This window comes from Annulohypoxylon truncatum, assembly GCF_022578515.1.
Source record: "Annulohypoxylon truncatum strain CBS 140777 unplaced genomic scaffold F4807scaffold_12, whole genome shotgun sequence".
Lineage (NCBI taxonomy): Eukaryota > Fungi > Ascomycota > Sordariomycetes > Xylariales > Hypoxylaceae > Annulohypoxylon > Annulohypoxylon truncatum.
The window spans coordinates 377440-395021 of record NW_025953798.1 but is presented as its reverse complement, the minus strand read 5'-3'; the positions used below and the strand labels follow the sequence as shown (position 1 = coordinate 395021).

The window sequence follows — 17582 nt, the reverse complement described above, 5'->3', positions numbered from 1 at the left end:
GTATGATCTTGGAATGTTGTTGGCTTCTGGACTCCGCCCATGTCCATCAATAGGGCTTATCGTGTTGTACGTCTCAAATGACCTTCAGTGAGACTGAGACTTAAACGTATCCATGTATCCTTGCAATTTGCATCTTTCGGAATGGCGAGCCCCTGTCAAACGTGGGGTCGCTAAGCTGATTGGAAGCCGTATTCTTCAGTAATAAATCCTCGACAGCACTCTTTTCTAAACACGAAGAGATTGTACCTAGCTGAAGGAATTTAACAGGCTACCAATCAGAATGGCGAATTGGACATATAGTCTCAGTGGTGTGGGCTGGAGGAGCTGAATTCTAGTGGCATGGCGCCCCCGAGCTGCATTGCCTGGCCTAAGTTTGAAAAAGCGCGAGAAGCTCCGTTGCCGTCTCATTGGCGTGGGAACGTGCCGATAACCTAGTAGATTGGAATGATCCCCGATTCATCTTATGCAGAGTTAGCTATAATACGTACGTACGTATATGCCTTGAGATTAAGCGCATAATAAAAGAGATATCTAGGGTATCCAGGAGGGGATGATCGTCTGGCTATAATTCATTCCAATTAGTGTTGGGTTGTCCGAGTGAAACTAATGTACGTAGTGTAGGTAGGTAGAGCAGGCTGAGCAGGTAATTTTTTGCTGAAGCATCCGCATGTAAATGTCATCTTGCATCTTGGTGAGTAACGACTTAACCGTGGCGTCATTTAGCAGGATCTCATTCGCGCACTTCGAGTGTATGGGTATTAACAAACTTGCAAATCCTTATTTGATGCGATCTTCGAAATTCTTTCGGTCTGTTATCCGCTTCTCTCGCCCGAATAAAATAAGGATATAAGATCCCTGAGTTCATGAGACAATAGTCAAAATGCCGAAGTATCAGCGCAGAGTAAAAGAATATAATGACGGGGGCAAATTTACATACTTACCTTACTTAGCCTCTGATCTGATCTGATCTAAGATCTAAAGTCAAACTGATAATAGCTTAAAGTGCTGTATGTAATAACTGATTTTTCGAATGCCGTATGTGAGTAATAACACCGGCCGTGGTTCCTTCCTTGGACCAGATTCCGCTTATGCCACCTAGCGCCCTTAGAGCCCGGCCGCTACTACCTATTATACATTAAGGTTGGTACCCGTGGAGGTACTTCACTATTGCTTTCCTTCTGCGCATGATACTCCTTCTGAAAACATCTAGAGTCAAGACTGTTTCTAACATCGTGTCTAAACCTATTTAGTCTCAATGGCGCCCGGAGAGTTTCTAATAGGTTCTAAATGGGTTCTAGACTAGTAGCAACAAGTCTTTCTAAGTCAATGCGCAAAGCGATTATAGAATAAACGGAAGGTCTGAACAAGTATCGTCGGGGGTTCTTCCCGGACCACTCAGTAATGTACATTGTGTACTTCTAATGTTATCGACATTTAACTAACGTTCTATTGGAAGGAAGGAAACCATGTTAATTATTTGAACCTTTGCCTCGGTCCTACTATCAACTTCCAACGCGCAAAATAAACACTTTTTCTCTTGGCAATCTCAAGTAAACATTGCACCATATTCAAAGTAGCTATCTTGCTTCTATGTTATATCTCTTTGGTGAAGGAGGTTGCATCTATCGCTAAAATACTAACCTTGGAACTCTGTACCGCACGGAACACGCCCTCGTTAGGCGATACATGCAACAGCCTGCAAATTCCCTTCGTCCCCGCTCACACCAAAACTCTTCTAGAAGTCTAGAAGCAACTTAGAAGGGGAACTACTTATGCGATAATTCGACCGATTGTTCCACCATTTGCAATTCCTCCTCTTTAAGAGGGTCAGCAAGCAGCTAGCAGCTATCTAATGATCCATTATTATAACGTCTTTTTGGTGTCTCCGACGCTTCGAACTAACAACTAACGATCCGAAGATCCGATTAAATGATACAGAATATAGATAGGTAATACCGAGCTTCTTACCCGGTCAGGGTCCCCCCTATCTTCATATTTTCCTAGCATACACATATACATACGAACAGATAGACATACGTACATTAATACTAGCTTGTCTAGTCGATTTAGGCCAAGACATCAGAATTGAAGGATCCAGGATCCAGCAGAACCCCCCAAAGCGGAACCAGGGCTCGGCATCGACTTAGATTTCTAGAGAAAAACTCATTCAACTATGCATACGACATCCATGGATATACATGTACATATCCCCCTAGGGGGCCAAAGCTGTGAGACATGCCCATTTTACCCATCATATTCGAAATATTCTTCAGTCATTCACCTCTCTTGCCTAACAACCGCCTCGGCCACCTAGGACTTCTATTACGAGAGCAGGCTACACATACTACATATGATTGAGAGAAGGGTATGCAATGCACCTATCTTGCGTCAGCCGTTGCCAGGTCGCCATTGGTGAGTTGCATTGTACAACATGTTCCTTGGCAATATCTAGCTAGGGCTCACTTCATCTCAAGTTTCTGCGTTGAAACTCCCGATCCTTCCCTTGTCTGCTTCCATCAATGGTTCCATGTCTGATTGCTTTTGTATGTGGATATCGAAGTGGAGGTATCATGTATCTACCTCCAGGATTACCTAGGCATTGTACCTTTATATTTCCCCCCAAAAAGAAGTGTGGGCCAACCCGGTGCCACACAGACCAGCCGGGTCTGGGCTGAACTTGCCTAGGTACATTATTAGTCCCTGTTCCCGAGGTCGCCAAAGGGAAGGACCACCTGGGGGGCCACACCTACCTTCCATTTGCAACTACGTACATACATACGACCCGAGCCACCATACAATGTAGTACATGCGTACATCTATCCATACAGCCTGTCAATATACGTACCTCTACTTTTTCTCTCTATCTACATCCATCACACGCTCGCAAATTGGGAATATCTTACCTTTTACCTCTTTTCCAGATCCACAAATACTGCCGGCCTTCTAACCAGCATACAATAGCTTCTACGTCTTGGCCCCAACTTCCCCCCCTTCAATCTTGGTCGGAGCATCAAATTGCGAGGCCACAATCAAAACCTCCTGTCTTTATCAAACCCCCACCATCGACAGGAATAACGGCGGCGACAAGCAGCTGGCCGAAAAGCCAAAAACCTGCAAGGCTGACTGCCGCGACAATTACGTCGAGAGGGACCCCATGTCAGATGTTCGGCAGCCAGCAGCTAGACCTCAACTACGAACAGAAGCTAGAATCGAGATCCCTTAGAAGCCCCCTAAATCGTGCACAATTGCGAAGTCGAAGCAATGCGGTTCGTCCTTTCGTCTCTTCGCACTTTCTAGAAATCCGATCCGCTTTCCTACCGTCGGGGTCTTGGGTCATCCTTTGTTACCTGTTACCTGTCTCGATTGTTCTCTTTTTGACCTTGCTAATCTGATTTATCTTGTCTTCAGACCGGATGGACGTTGCGACTGAGAGTGCGCCGCGAAACCCCCCCAGTAATAAAGCGGATGAAAGCATGGGCGCACGTACAATCCCAATCATAACCGCACCTACACCAACACCAACCATAAAGATGTCGGCACCTTCGCCATCAGGTGAACCTATGGAGATCACCACGCCTACCAATTCCTCAGCCCCGCAGAGTGCTCGTAAGAGTTCGGACGGAGAAGGCAGCGATTCTAACGATCGCCAAAACATCGCGCTCTCGGGGGATCATAATTCAAACCCCGCCTCGACTACGATGCCTGCGCCTGCTGCCGCGGCTGTCCACCAGCCAAAAATAGTGCAGACTGCATTTATTCACAAACTCTACAAGTGTGTATAATCCGAATATTTTGGATATGGTGTCTGCGTATGTCTGCGTAGTACTAACTATGGCACAGCATGTTGGAAGATCCAAATATACAACACTTGATCAGTTGGTCGAGTACTGCCGAGAGCTTCGTTATGTCGCCTTCGCATGATTTCTCAAAAGTCCTTGCGTACGTCCGTCCTTGATTTTGCGTGGGCGCAGCAAGGAGGCTAATCGGATAACAGCCAATATTTCAAACATACGAACATCTCCTCCTTTGTCAGACAGCTAAATATGTATGGCTTTCATAAAGGTATGCGGGGATATGTTGGTTGTTGCTAGCTAAAAACTTCATTTGGCTGACCATGTGGGCGTTGTAGTCAGCGACGTATTTCACACGGGGTCCCCAGAAACCGCGTTGTGGGAATTTAAGCATGGCAACGGCAACTTCAAAAGGGGTGACTTAGTTGGGCTGCGTGAAATTAAACGACGAGCATCCCGTCACGCACTGGTCCACCGGGAATATAATAATCAGAAACCCACCCCGTCGCAACCCGGCACTCCGGCGGAGCCCATGCCACCTATCCACGACGGCTCAGATCCCCGGCTTGCGGGGTTCGAGCAAACCTTGTACGAATTAAATTCTAGGTTGCAACGCAGCGAAGAAAATGCACATTATATGAATGTGAAACAGCAGGCGATGGCGGATGCTATGAACCGTCTGCTTCAGTTGAACCAGGAACTGTCGAGAACGGTTCTCAGTTTGGTCCCACCTGAGAATCCAGTCCACAGAGACGGTAAGTTTCGTTTCCTGCACAGACCAAGGGACATCCGATAGTCTAATACAGCTGCAGTCCTTGCGCTGCAAGGGGAAATTCAACGCCAAACTGAATTTGTCCGGTCCATCGACGAACCGCATGAGCCGCCGTTCCCGAACAGCCGTCAACTTTTTGCAAACCTTGACAATCCCCCTGTATCTCCTAGACAATTGGCCCAGGACGATCAACGGAGATTAGGTGTACATCAATCTCGCGGAGCCAATTTCTATCGACCGCCAGTTCCTTCTGGGCTTTCGATAACTTCATCTTCACGTCGATCATATGGGTCGATTGGTGGAAGCACAACTCAGTCGTCACCATCCCCTCTTCGATCTCAGGCGCCACCGCCGCCTGCCGCGCCGCATCCACTCGCGACCGTCGAGCCACCGCCAAGCGGCTTGCCTAGGCGGCATACCTCAGCCGATATCCGAGCTCACGGATGGCAGCCCAACCCACCGCCGTACGTCTCATCAGGTCCGCCCTCGGCTCACTGGCCATCTTCCCCTAGTCGGGCAGCGCAAGAAGAGCAGCGGATTCGCGACCCCCCACCTCATTACTCGCTGTCACGACCCGCTACCCCGCCAGCTCCTTTCTCAAATGGTAACATAGGAAACGGCTTGGAAAGCTTAAACAATTGGTCCTGGAACTCGGCCGGTCGCGACAATAGGAATCTGTCGATTAAAGACATGTCCGCTCCCCCCACGAGACGAGGAAGCATGGCGCACATCCTCAACCCTACCGACACGGTAGAGCGAGATGACGAAGATGATCCTCGGGGGGACGACGATCGGAAGCGCAAGCGGATGCAGTGATTTACATCATAGGACCCCGAATGTCCTACAGTTCGTGCCATGAAAGCGTTGTCGCACATTATACCATAAGCGGTGGGCCATTTGTTTTTGTATAGAACGATTGATGCGGAATACACGAGTCTTTTAGGAGCTAGCAGACGACACGCCATGGCGACGTTATACGACACATCTATTACGCATATGACGAATCTCCTTTGTGTCTAATTCACAAATCGTTTCATCTTACTATTATATTTCCATTTCGATATTTCTGTGCCTTCTTATTAAAATACCAAAAGCATTGGCTATTTGAATATTACTAGGGATGGTCTTGGTAACGGTGACAGTGGGTGCGAAACCAGGTACTTTACCATTCATTTGGGGAGCTTCGAACTCGATGTCTAAATCAGACTACCACGAGTATGTACAATACGGAACATGAGCTTGCTGCCGCTTCGGAGGGGGAGGATAGGAACTAAGGGGTAAAATGATTCAATGCTCTACGCGCTTTTGCGCTCGCGGAGTTCCTAATCATGTACTCTTACGGGTTGGTCAATTTCGGAGCAAATGCTTCAACGCACAAGTAGGGAAAGGGCCATCACGGCTCTTCAATCAATTTAATCTATGTACACTTTTGAAGTGATCGATAGTATGCTCAGGGGTATCAAGGAATCTATTGTCTCATCCAGAAGAGATGAAGTTATGACGGAAAATATCAAGCCTTGTTGATTTCCCTATTCAATTTTTTCTTTTGCCTCTTTCGCCTTTTTCTAGAATTCCGTTCAACAGACGTACTTGGGCCGACCTGCTCCGTAGATTTAGGAGTTACGTTCTCCGCATCACCCTTCGTATCACTAGCCTGGTCAATTTTCTCGCTGACATCTTCCCCATCAAGCGCCTTAACCTCCGGTGTCGTCGATTCGACTATTTCCTCCTCGCGATCATCCTCCTCCATCTCCGCCCGTGACCTTTTCCCCCTTTCGTTTCCATTTCCATTTCCGTTTCCATTCCTCTTCACTCGTCCAAGCCCGCTCCGCCCCGCTTCTTCGTCACTGCTGTCTTCCCTCCGCACCCATCGCTTCTCAGCCCCCTCGTTACCCCCTTTTCCGCGCTTTCCCAGCAGTCGTCCGCGCAGCTGAGCCGTGTTCCGGTCTTTTCCGTTGGTGTCGCTGTTCCCGCTCGAGGAGCGGACGACCCCGATCCCCACCTTAGGGTCCAGGTTTCGGTCTTCTGCGAACTCGGCTTCGGCTGCTGCGCGCCTCGCTGCTGCTTCTGCGGCGGTAGATCGGGACTGGGACTGGGGATGGGAGGAGCGGGAGGTGGTGGGTTGAGGGCCGGAGGAGCTAAGCGCGGAGAACGATCCCCCGCCGGAATCGGGGTTCGACTTAGGTGTGCGGGAGTCGGAGAGCGAGGAGAGGAATGGGCGCGCTGCTTTAAGACGCGCTTCGAGCTGCGTCTGGATGCGGTTCATGTTGACGGTGAACTCGGGGGCTGGGTTGGCGCCCTTCGAGGTAGGCGCAGAGGCAGAAGATTCGGTGGGAGGTGCCATGGTGTGGTGATGTATGGTGCGAGGTACATATAGGATTGAATAATGCTATCGTCGGATCATAGTGTCTATGGTGTGCGCAGTAAGCTTCCAGTTCAGGATTGCGCGACTGGCTTAATGCACCAGATGAGGAAAGGAAAAGTGACGAGATGAACCCACGATAAACGATAAGATAGTGACACAGTGCTAATTTTAGATGGTTGCAGTTTACACATGGCTGCTTCAGAGAGTCCAAAATAGAGTGTCGGCAAAATCTTATTCCAGTCCGTAAGCACATGCCGCTGAGGTCATGCACCGACATCATCTGGGCTGCAGTTCACCGTGAAAAGTGGGTCATACAAACAATCCTGACCGGATTTTCCCGTTTTCTGCCGGAAAAGAGCTCTCCCTAATGGCCGGGACCAACTGTTTCTAATTTGACGATAGCATCACAGCTGCAATAAAACACCTCGTTCTTATCCCCCTCTTCGGGTTAACCACTGGCGCTCTACTTTCCTTGAGCTATTTAGCCAATTGAGGCTTGGACCTTTCCTGTTCATCATGTTCAACTTCGCTCGCAGCAGAGCTGCGGCTACTGCCCTGCGGTCGTCTAAGGCAAGTTGACCCAAGTTGCTGATACGAAGATATCCACCAAGATCCATAGCTATATACGTATCCGGTAACATATGCTAATATAACACCTGTTCATGCTAGACTGCTTTCTCTCCCGCTACCAGATTCCCCAAGATCGCCCAACAACAGCGAAGAAATCTGAGCATCCACGAATATCTCTCAGCCGACCTTCTGCGAAAGGTACATGGATCAATATCGCTGAATGCTATGATGCGCAAATTTCCTAACACGGTCTTATAGTATGGCATCGGTGTTCCGAAAGGCTTCAACGCAAAGAATGCTGCCGAGGCCGAGAAGGTGGCCAAGGAAATTGGTGGTGAGGATATGGTCATTAAGGCCCAGGTCTTGGCTGGTGGACGAGGAAAAGGTAGCTTCGACAATGGTTTGAAGGGAGGTGTCCGTGTCATCTACTCGCCTACCGAGGCCAAGATGTTCGCCGAACAAATGATCGGCCACAAGCTCATTACCAAGCAGACTGGTGCGGCTGGCCGCCTCTGCAACTCTGTCTACATCTGCGAGCGCAAGTTCGCCCGCCGGGAGTTTTACCTGGCTATTCTGATGGACCGCGCTTCTCAAGGCCCCGTCATTGTCTCTTCTTCCCAAGGTGGTATGGACATTGAGACAGTCGCCAAGGAGAACCCCGAGGCTATCAACACTAACTATATCGACATCAAGCAAGGTGTGACTGACGAGATTGCTCGCGATATTGCGACCAAGCTTGGCTTCAGCGAGCAGTGCATCGAGGAGGCTAAGGATACCATCCAGAAGCTGTACAAGATCTTCACTGAGAAGGATGCTACTCAGATCGAGATCAACCCCCTGTCCGAAACCTCTGACCACCAGGTTATGTGCATGGATGCTAAGTTTGGTTTCGACGACAACGCCGACTACCGGCAGAAGGAGATCTTCGAATGGCGCGATACTACTCAGGAAGACCCTGAGGAAGTTCGTGCTGCCGAGTCTGGCCTTAACTTCATCAAGCTCGATGGCGACATTGGTTGCCTTGTCAACGGTGCTGGTCTGGCCATGGCCACTATGGATATCATCAAGCTCAACGGTGGTCAGCCTGCTAACTTCCTAGACGTCGGTGGTGGTGCTACCCCTGCCGCCATCAAGGAGGCATTCGAGCTTATCACCAGCGACCCCAAGGTTACCGCCATCTTCGTGAATATCTTCGGTGGTATTGTACGATGCGACGCCATCGCACACGGTCTCATTAATACCGCCAAGACTCTTAACCTCAAGGTTCCTATCATTGCCCGTCTGCAAGGAACCAACATGGAGCAAGCTCATCAACTGATCAACGACTCGGGGATGAAGATCTTCTCCATCGACGACCTCCAAAGCGCCGCAGAGAAGTCGGTACAGCTCTCTAAAGTTGTAAAGATGGGTATGTTACCGTTGAATGTAGCTTCTAAGATAATACAAGGCTAATAGTTGTATAGCACGCGATATTGACGTTGGTGTCGAGTTCAGTTTGGGTATTTAAGAGACGTCCGGTATAGACATTGGTCTGATAAACTGTACTAACGTTTCCAGGGAATGATCCCCGGATATTGTGATAATGGAGGGAGGTGTTGTTACATAGAGCAAGGGCGGGTTTGTCACTAACTATTGCATGCATTTGATGTTTCCCCTTGCGATCTCTCACCGAATGGAACTGCATTTCTAGACGAATTGGTGCTTTTATTGCACTCGTGACTATTTAACAGTAATTACACAAATACAGATTAGAGACAATCTGTGCCAGCCGCTTGCATAGCTCCCCTTCATAGGCCCGAATGACTAACCAGTTCGATAGGTATCATCGTCAGGCGTAAGGGAAAATAAAACCAGTGCTCCAGGCCTAAGGTTTCCTAACCACAGTACCAAAAGCCTTTCCAAATTCGCTCTCCTAATTCTCCAGTCCGTGAACCCAAGTAGCCTTCGAACGATTGCAACAGTCTGGCGCACATCGGGGCGCCGTCACAGACCAGACGTGGTACTCTGGCGGAGTGCGATACACGATAGCCGGTTCGGATTCGGAGGCGAGGTACTCGTCGATGTTCAGCTTGGCGACAAAAGCCGCCACTACGACGCAGAGTAGGACCGTCATCCAGTAGCGAACGCATCGAAGCACGAGCGGCCACTGGCTCTGTCGGTATGCAGTGAGACGAAGCCAGTACCAGCGATCGAAGACGACGGAGTAGTGCTTGTGCGCGTCCGTCAAGACGACCATCCAGGCGAACAGGACGAGTCGGATACCGTAGAACAGGTCACAAGCGGCGCCGTACAAGCTGGTCTTGCCCCACGCGTCGCGGTCGCCGTAGCCGTCGCCGTCCGTTCCGGCGGAGGAAGGCGTGGGAGGTCCCCCCGTCGTGGCGATCCGCCCCTGCCACTCGAGCCACTCGGCGTCCTTGCGCGCCTCCTCGCGCGCGTGCTCGGCTTCGCGGCGAAGGTTCACGAAGTCCAGGTGCGGCGGCGTGTAGGGGCGCGCGTCGGCGAAGGAGCCGAGGGGGCGGTGGTGCGCCGAGGTCGGGCGCTGGTGCCAGGGGATGCGCTCGGTGTAGACGCCCGGGGTGGTGTAGGGGGCGTATTGGGGGCGGGTGTAGGTCGACATGGTGGTGGACATTTTGTTGATGGGTCGGTGTGTTGTTGTTGGCGTGTTGTTTAAAGTAAGGGTGGTGGTGACAGTGAAGACCGGTTGCTGGCGGTTATACTTTCACTGGGAATATGATGGATTGAGTAGAGTTTTGCTGATAATTACTGGTTTCTGAGTGCTGAGTCGTGATTGTCGGTGATTGCTGGTTGTCGGCGCTAATTGTCGGTTGTTGATTGTGCAAGATGGATGTTGTTACTTTTCTAGATATGTGGTGGTGGTGTTGCGAATGGTATGGGCGTTGAAAATTTATGGTTGAAGAATTCGAATTGGTTACTGAGTAAAAGTAGATACCAAAATCCAAGTTGATGGAAAGAGGTAGTAAGTCGGAAGAATGGTATCTTGAGTTGGTGGTTTGATAGCTGGCTCAGATACGGCGGTGGTATGGTACCTCTTCGGTAAATGGTGGCGGTAATAACTGCCCTGAGGATTGGTAAAGAGAGTGAAGTAATTTGAGATTGAGGGATTGGTTTGATAAAAGAAGGAAGAATTAGAAAATATGCAAGGCAGCTATGAAGCTATTGCCTTCGAAGATGATGAGTACTAAACTGGAGAATTGGTAAATTGATGGGTTCAAGAATGGAGGGAGTGTAGTATTGGCTGTGAAGGTAACGCCTCAGAAATTGAAATTGCTTTGAAGTACGGTTGCTAACTTGAGAAGCAGGTAATTGGAAGAAGAAGTTGTGTGTAGAAGAAGTGTGTGAAATTGCAGAAGAGAAAAGTGTAAGGTCAGTTAGAGTGTAGTGGAAGGGAATAGGAATGAGGACGGGGACGAGGAAAAGAGAGGCTCATTTTTGAAAAATAGTACAAGCTTAATTCGCTACGATACCGTTGAGTCACGATCATGCGTATTTCATCGTCCTCTTGTTGAAAACGCCAAAAAGTTAAATCTCTACAAAAGCCACACAAACGCTAAAACACGGTTCCAAAGTTCAATATTATATCCATTGTCCTGCTGCCTGGATCGTCGTTGTACTATATTCACAACCTAAAAGGCAACTTGATCAACCTACGATCTGTCTTTGCAGTTCTTCTCCGAATTTCCAGCTCCCTCTTTTGAAGCTATCACCACCGTGTCTCTCACCGGTATTTTCCCCACTTAAGACAAAATGATGGAGGTTTTAGATGTTCGCCTGCAACAATGGGACAATGCAATAATTAAGACTCTTGAGAAGCTTCCAGCTTGGGTAAATACTACGGTTCAACGAACTTTTTTTTTTTTTTTTTAAATTTCTTTTTCATTACAACCCCATGTCGTTACGAAGCCGGGCAGAATAAGGAGACTCATACAGACAAGCCACACTGCACACGCAAGAATCACTATCTGAAGATACCAACCAATGGATATCTTAATAATTTGACTTCAGATAGACGTCGTCTAACTTGGGCTACAGTCCTCCCTGCGTATATGATGGAACACTGGCTGCACATAATCTCAGCAATAGTATTAGTATCATTAACTACGGCGTCGCGACAATGGCTTCTCCCTCTAAGTACTCATCATTAACCAACCATACATTCAAAGAAGTACGGTGTTAGACGCATTTCACTCTTCTTTCCGCGTACTAGTCGAGCCTCACCAAGCTGTAAACCCACGTGCGTTGAACCAATAGGCTACACCAGCAAGATGTGTCGTCAGATATATCCGCAATGATGACTAAGCATACTTACTGGATACCCGTATATACTACCTATACTTAAGTGAATTAACGGTAACGTAAGCGCTCCAGAATTCTGATGCGATTCCTACCTTACATAGAACCATTCGTTGCCTAGACCTTCGTTGCGGTGAAACCGGAGAATTTAATCGTCAGGTTCTACGAATCACGCTGTGTGCCCTGTCAAATATTGTTTTGGTTTCGCAATGGTTTCCGAATTAAATCCGCGGACTTCCCGACGAGGTGTTTTTTTCTGGAAGCGTCGCAAGCCTTTCCCGTTTCCATTGTCCTGTACCCAACCGCACAGCTGCCGCAAGGACAAATATTGATCAATGTCAGTCACGAATCTCAAACCGTTACCAATTTAGAATTCTTTTTTGAATCGATGTTACAGTTGCAGGACCCCAAGCAAACAGGTAACATTGTCACTGAGCTAATGCGAAACACCTAAGGTGGTATTGGTCACCGCCGCGCCGGTACTTACTTACCTGCATATATAGGTGGGGGCTCACCGGGACGTGCCTACGCGTGTAACGGACGGCATTCATTATATCCAGTAACGGCAATGGATAAAATCCTCGAAGGTGGTAGTTACAACGTCTCTCACGTCTGCGATGCACAAAGATCCGTGCTTGGAAGCGAGTACGAAATATAGGTGACAATGTTGTACACATCTTTAACTATTCAGCCCCCATTATATGTAGGCAAACATGAAGGAATGCTTCCGTACTACCCAAACTGTTGTAGTAGCCTTGTCAGTTTGTCTATAACTTTCGAAGGATTCTATCCATGAATCTAGAAGTGATATGAATAGGTAAGAAATTACTCAGGTCAATACATTAACGTATTTTGGGCATCAGCTACCCATGCAGAATCGAGTAAGTCGTTCGGGGCTAAGGAGGTTTTGGTACGATTAGTGGCGACGGCCGGGATGGCTCGGGTATCATACGGACGCAGAGCCTCAGCGCAAGCAAATATATATAAAACGAAACTTACTTCCCTCACTAAAGCAAACTTCTTTCAAAGTACCGGCATCCAACGGAATCCATCTTTCATTCATCATACCTTGGAAAATATTGACAGCCAACCCTACCCAAATCCTTAATTCCTAGTCCTAATTCAACCTAACACTCCAAATCAACTTACATATACACACTGCACACCGCATCGGACGACAACATACGAGAGAACCCACATACATACCTAAGTACTTGCATCACAACATCTCAAGCAATGGGGAAATCCGAGATTCGAGATTGGTGGCGTACCCAGCCCACGGCACATCCCTCCCGTCTTCAGCCCACCGTGCCTATCTGCCCATGCGCGGCGTGTTTCAACGGTACCGGCCACGACCAAGAAGTATCCGCGAATCCAAAAGACCCCGGAGAGATTCTACCGCCTAGAAAAAGCAAGGCCACCTCTTCATCTGTCGAGAAGCCGAAGCCACAATGGAACGAGAAGGAGGACAACATCAAGGCAACCCTTGTCGAGAAGACATGGTACAAGCAAGCCAGCGGCCTAGCCCGAAAACCAAGCAGTGCAAGTATGGCTTCGGATCTAGCTCCGTTATGCTCGGCGTCATCACAGCGAACGAGTGTCTCGAGTGCAGCTTAGGAGTCTAATTGGGCACCATGCCAAAAGATCGTCAGGGCTAAGGCGACGCCTTATGCATCCTTGCAACGACAATTTTCTAATTGAACGACACCATAGACGGAAAACACGGCGCAGAGGAGTTCTGATATTCGATTGTTAAGACCTGGTCGTGTATTTCGGAAGAACTGAAAAGGGCATAGAGCAAATGTGGACGTGGCGTAATGAGGGTGAGAAAATGGGAAGGCGATAAAAAAAAAAGAACCCTAGAAAGTTTTGGAGCTTGCCGAGTTTTGTCCTGGTCGGGGGAGTTTTGGAAGGGCGTTCTGTGGCTTATCGATAAAGCTTCCGCCATGGCACCACACTTTACCATACCGGCAATATGTGGTTGTCACAAACGGTTATTTGATGGTCAAAAACCGTTGTTGCAAGCTAATTACCGTTCTTCCCAGCCAAAAACCATTTGCAGGGCAACAATCATTTGTATTGGCAGAAAATCGTTTTTGAAATGCTTATAAAGTGGGTACTCTGCTTGGAAAAAGCTGACTGATTGGTTGACACTCTCTAGCCTTATAATTAAGTTTAGAGCTAAACCCTCAGTAGTATGGCTAGACCATTTAGCTCAACCGTAAAGCTTGTAAACTTCATTATGATAATACCTTCAAAAGCGACCTGTAAGAATGACTAAAAGTAAATTCCATATACCTTAAAGCAGTATAAAGTGATCTCATAAATGCATCAAATTCTAATACAAACTAATAATGCAAATAAAAGCTCTTGCAAGAGAATGTGGGTTCGATTCCCACCGTTTTCGAATTTTTGGGTGAGCCCACTTATTCTGACCAATCAGAGCGAGGCAGGTTTGCGTTCGCAAATCAAAAACCGTTCTTGGGTCAAAAACCATTTGCCTCCAACTGAATCATACATATGGCGATCATCGTTTTTACGTCCGATAACCGTTTGTGAAACCCCCCCTTTGCCGGTGTGGTACGTATGGTTGCTTCCCGATCGACCTCCAGCTCTGTGTTATTCACTCAGCGGAAGGTCCGAACAAGATACCCCAACTTAGCATTGAATTACCTCTAAAATTGATTCTTTTACAATTACACTTACACTAACACGGAATCTTATCACGTATCTCAAACCACTGGGAATTACCCGATTGATTGGTTAGAAGTGCCAAGTTTGAGACAATTGATTAAAGTGACGTCACCGATCTCATATAATATCTAGCATCGATCCTTTGGATCAGGTAGGTAAAAACTCAACGTACAAGAATCTAACTCAGCGATAAGAGAGAGTGAATGCGGATTACAACTGGGCTCAAATGCGCATCGATTAACCCACATATATCACATCTATTTAGGAAAGCGACGACAATGGCTTCAAGGGTCGATTCAGCCATCCTCGAAGCTCTAGGTTTAGACCCTAAAGTCACCAAGATAGCTTCACACGGCGGCTCCGGCTTCGCCTCAACCTTCAAATTGAGCTCAACAGTAAATGGGAAAGAGATGAACTATTTCGTCAAGACCGGAACAGGGGCAGATTCTGAACTTATGTTCAAAGGTAAGGCCTGATGGATTCGCCATATATCAGCAAAGGTAACTCTTGTAGGAACTTGACTAACCGCAACATAGGAGAGCACGCCTCCCTCAACGCAATCCACAACGTAGTCCCAAACCTATGCCCCAAATCCCACGCCAACGGGGCCTGCCAAGAGAACCCCAACCGGTTCTTCCTCGCCACGGACTTCCTCGAGCTCGGGTCCTCGCGGCCGGGCGGCTCCGGCGACTCCCTCGCCAAGAAGCTCGCGAAGCTGCACACGACGCCAGCCCCTATCCCCGAGGGCTTCGACCGCCCCATGTTCGGGTTCCCCGTGACCACGTGCTGCGGGTCGTCGCCGCAGGACAACGGCTGGAAGAGCAGCTGGGCCGACTTCTACGCGAACAACCGGCTCCGGACTATCTTGAAGCAGGGCGTGAGGTCCAACGGCGCGGACCCGGAGCTGGCGAGCGCGGTGGAGAGGACGGCGAGTACGGTCGTGCCGAGGCTGATTGGTGACGAGCATGTTAAGGGCGTGTACCCCGTTGTCGTGCACGGCGATCTGTGGAGTGGGAATCATGGGCGCGGACGGATCGCGGGGGAGGGTGGGGTTGAGGAGGTTGTGTTTGATCCGTCGGCTGTTTACGGACACTCGGAGTACGAGTTAGGGATCATGCGCATGTTTGGCGGGTTTGGGGGAGGGTTTTGGAAGGAGTATGAGAGCTTGGTGCCGAAGGCGGAGCCTAAGGAGGAATGGGAGGATAGAGTCGCGCTTTATGAGTTGTAAGTCGTTGCCTCTCGAGATTTTCCTTTGTTTAGTGTAAGGTCGTCATGGAATTGCTAGGCTGACAATTGAACAGATATCATCACTTGAATCACTGGGCGTTGTTTGGTGGGGGCTATAGGAGCGGAGCGATGTCAATCATGAAGAAGCTAAACGCAAAATATGGACGATGAATGATTCATCTGTTTAGCCCCTTTTTTACGCACGACTACTCTATACATTTACGGAAAGCTCATTCTAAGCTTTAATTAGAATTTGAGAGGTAGTACCTACCCGAGGAGATAATTAATGAAGATGCTGCTTCTAGAAGAACGCAAGACGCTGTGAAAATATAATACTCCTTCTCAATTTGATCTCCATATCGAAATTCATTCTATCGCCTCCCAAAGCCATATAACCTTGTCTAGCGTAGTAGCGACAGTATCAAGCGTAACATGAATGAGACCATCGGCAACTAGCTGACTCAGCCCGGGCCGATCCGACTTAAGTCCTCCGCCCGTCGATAGCGCAATTGCATCATCTCCACCTTCGATTACAAACGAGTGCCGGATTGTAACTTTACTTCATTTCACCTCGTCAGCTTCAAGGACCAAACAGAATTCCGTGAGGCCATACTGGCCAAAGCGATATGGAGGGCCGAAAAGCATTTGTCGTGGGCATCAGCGGAGCTTCATCCAGCGGCAAGACGACCCTCGCCCGGCTTCTGCGCGATGTGTTCCCCAACACGTTTATATTGCACGAGGATGATTTCTATAAGCCCGAGACCGAGTAAGCTTATAATCGTCTTTCTTCGCTACAAACCTGAATGAGAAAATGAATCGTTGAATGAATTCTAACGCCGGAACACAGGCTCCCTTCTAGAGATGGCCTCTTGGACTGGGATTGCGCCGAGGCTATCTCCATCCCGGATATGACGCGGGCGCTGGCGCATATTCGGGAACACGGTACTTTTCCTGTAAGGATTCCCTGAAAGAAAGAAGGCATTCTACCTATTTCAAATATTCGTCCTCTGCCGGATTATGCACGCCACCGCGCCAGTGGCGCAACGCCATCCTGCTTACTCACCCCGTCTTACGCAGCACACGCTTACATACATACATACACACAAACTAACCCTCTCTCCCAGCCCTTCGTCGACTCAAAAGAGGACCAAAACTCCATCGGCGCGTGCCCCGTCTCCGAGACCGCCATCGCCGCCGCGAAGGCTAAAGTCGGCTCATGGACCTCTCCCGGGCAGCCGGGACACTCCATCCTGCACTCCCCCTCATCCCCTCTACGTATCTGCATCTTAGACGGTTTCCTGCTGTACTCTCCCGAGCTCGAAGCGGGCGGCGTCCCCGCACTGCTCGACACCAAGCTCTTCCTTCTCGTGAGCCGCGAGCGGGCGACGCAGCGCCGGGAGCGGCGCGACGGGTACGTCACGCTCGAGGGCTTCTGGACCGATCCGCCGGGCTACGTGGATAAGATCGTATGGCCGAACTACGTCGCCTCGCACGCGGGCTTGTTCGAGGGAGGCGATGTGGAGGGGGGCAGGTTGGATGAGCGCGTGCTGAAGGAGAAGGGCATCGAGGCGCAGGTTGGACGCGGCGAGGATGTGGATATGGAGGAGACGTTTGGCTGGGCTGTTGATTCGGTGATGAGGCGGTTAGAAGAGGAGTTTGGTGGGAGGGGGTAGATTGGGTGAGAGGTTTGATTTATGATCCTTGTTTAAGTGGTTCTGAGAATGTTGTCTAATTCGTTTCTAGGTGCGTTTGAAGATTTTGGTGGTATGAGACTACGTTAAAGCATCATCACCGAGTTTACATGAACCAAGTATTGATTGATATTTAAATTATATATAAAGAAATTATATGT

General features: G+C 48.9%; 8 protein-coding genes across 8 annotated transcripts; 6 read left to right on the top strand and 2 right to left on the bottom strand.

The window, feature by feature from the left end:
• Nucleotides 1-2206: 2206 nt before the first annotated feature.
• Nucleotides 2207-3430, top strand: F4807DRAFT_422086 (uncharacterized protein; the record flags this gene model as incomplete). Its single annotated transcript, XM_047997640.1, has 3 exons — nucleotides 2207-2228; nucleotides 2315-2412; nucleotides 2686-3430. Coding segments are annotated over exons 2-3 (742 nt in total), but the record flags the coding sequence as incomplete, so codon positions are not given.
• A 100-nt stretch (nucleotides 3431-3530) lies between these two features.
• On the top strand, nucleotides 3531-5379 carry F4807DRAFT_459472 (uncharacterized protein; the record flags this gene model as incomplete). The annotated part of the gene is made up of 5 exons (XM_048001368.1): nucleotides 3531-3772; nucleotides 3841-3939; nucleotides 3995-4062; nucleotides 4130-4546; nucleotides 4604-5379. The coding sequence occupies 5 exons, from the start codon at nucleotides 3531-3533 to the stop codon at nucleotides 5377-5379; spliced, it is 1602 nt and encodes a 533-aa protein (XP_047855151.1).
• Nucleotides 5380-5801: 422 nt separating this feature from the next.
• F4807DRAFT_54023 (uncharacterized protein) lies at nucleotides 5802-7088 on the bottom strand. Its single transcript, XM_048003181.1, has one exon. It carries the CDS (start codon nucleotides 6905-6907, stop codon nucleotides 6074-6076), a length of 834 nt encoding a protein of 277 aa, XP_047855150.1. The 5' UTR covers nucleotides 6908-7088; the 3' UTR covers nucleotides 5802-6073.
• A 155-nt stretch (nucleotides 7089-7243) lies between these two features.
• Nucleotides 7244-9163, top strand: F4807DRAFT_53984 (beta subunit of gdp-forming succinate-CoA ligase). Its single transcript, XM_048003179.1, has 4 exons — nucleotides 7244-7498; nucleotides 7598-7696; nucleotides 7757-8906; nucleotides 8962-9163. Exons 1-4 carry the CDS (start codon nucleotides 7445-7447, stop codon nucleotides 9003-9005), a joined length of 1347 nt encoding a protein of 448 aa, XP_047855149.1. The 5' UTR covers nucleotides 7244-7444; the 3' UTR covers nucleotides 9006-9163.
• A 247-nt stretch (nucleotides 9164-9410) lies between these two features.
• Nucleotides 9411-10115, bottom strand: F4807DRAFT_459469 (uncharacterized protein; the record flags this gene model as incomplete). The annotated part of the gene is made up of 1 exon (XM_048001367.1): nucleotides 9411-10115. One exon carries the CDS (start codon nucleotides 10113-10115, stop codon nucleotides 9411-9413), a length of 705 nt encoding a protein of 234 aa, XP_047855148.1.
• A 2671-nt stretch (nucleotides 10116-12786) lies between these two features.
• F4807DRAFT_53954 (uncharacterized protein) lies at nucleotides 12787-13526 on the top strand. Its single transcript, XM_048003177.1, has one exon. The coding sequence runs from the start codon at nucleotides 13046-13048 to the stop codon at nucleotides 13424-13426; it is 381 nt and encodes a 126-aa protein (XP_047855147.1). The 5' UTR covers nucleotides 12787-13045; the 3' UTR covers nucleotides 13427-13526.
• An 840-nt stretch (nucleotides 13527-14366) lies between these two features.
• Nucleotides 14367-16257, top strand: F4807DRAFT_422073 (fructosamine kinase). The gene is made up of 3 exons (XM_047997639.1): nucleotides 14367-14968; nucleotides 15040-15727; nucleotides 15805-16257. Exons 1-3 carry the CDS (start codon nucleotides 14707-14709, stop codon nucleotides 15899-15901), a joined length of 1047 nt encoding a protein of 348 aa, XP_047855146.1. The 5' UTR covers nucleotides 14367-14706; the 3' UTR covers nucleotides 15902-16257.
• F4807DRAFT_53838 (P-loop containing nucleoside triphosphate hydrolase protein) lies at nucleotides 16204-17529 on the top strand. The gene is made up of 3 exons (XM_048003176.1): nucleotides 16204-16496; nucleotides 16578-16683; nucleotides 16855-17529. Exons 1-3 carry the CDS (start codon nucleotides 16357-16359, stop codon nucleotides 17401-17403), a joined length of 795 nt encoding a protein of 264 aa, XP_047855145.1. The 5' UTR covers nucleotides 16204-16356; the 3' UTR covers nucleotides 17404-17529.
• The last annotated feature ends 53 nt before the right edge of the window (nucleotides 17530-17582 follow it).

Coding starts and splice junctions, on each gene's coding strand:
- F4807DRAFT_53838 (XM_048003176.1), top strand. CDS start 16,357: ATGGAGGGCCGAAAAGCATTTGTCGTGGGCATCAGCGGAGCTTCATCC. Junction 16,497..16,577: donor TTCTATAAGCCCGAGACCGA/GTAAGCTTATAA, acceptor GCCGGAACACAG/GCTCCCTTCTAGAGATGGCC. Junction 16,684..16,854: donor GGGAACACGGTACTTTTCCT/GTAAGGATTCCC, acceptor CCTCTCTCCCAG/CCCTTCGTCGACTCAAAAGA.
- F4807DRAFT_54023 (XM_048003181.1), bottom strand. CDS start 6,907: ATGGCACCTCCCACCGAATCTTCTGCCTCTGCGCCTACCTCGAAGGGC.
- F4807DRAFT_53984 (XM_048003179.1), top strand. CDS start 7,445: ATGTTCAACTTCGCTCGCAGCAGAGCTGCGGCTACTGCCCTGCGGTCG. Junction 7,499..7,597: donor CTGCCCTGCGGTCGTCTAAG/GCAAGTTGACCC, acceptor TGTTCATGCTAG/ACTGCTTTCTCTCCCGCTAC. Junction 8,907..8,961: donor CTCTAAAGTTGTAAAGATGG/GTATGTTACCGT, acceptor ATAGTTGTATAG/CACGCGATATTGACGTTGGT.
- F4807DRAFT_53954 (XM_048003177.1), top strand. CDS start 13,046: ATGGGGAAATCCGAGATTCGAGATTGGTGGCGTACCCAGCCCACGGCA.
- F4807DRAFT_422073 (XM_047997639.1), top strand. CDS start 14,707: ATGCGGATTACAACTGGGCTCAAATGCGCATCGATTAACCCACATATA. Junction 14,969..15,039: donor TTCTGAACTTATGTTCAAAG/GTAAGGCCTGAT, acceptor ACCGCAACATAG/GAGAGCACGCCTCCCTCAAC. Junction 15,728..15,804: donor AGAGTCGCGCTTTATGAGTT/GTAAGTCGTTGC, acceptor ACAATTGAACAG/ATATCATCACTTGAATCACT.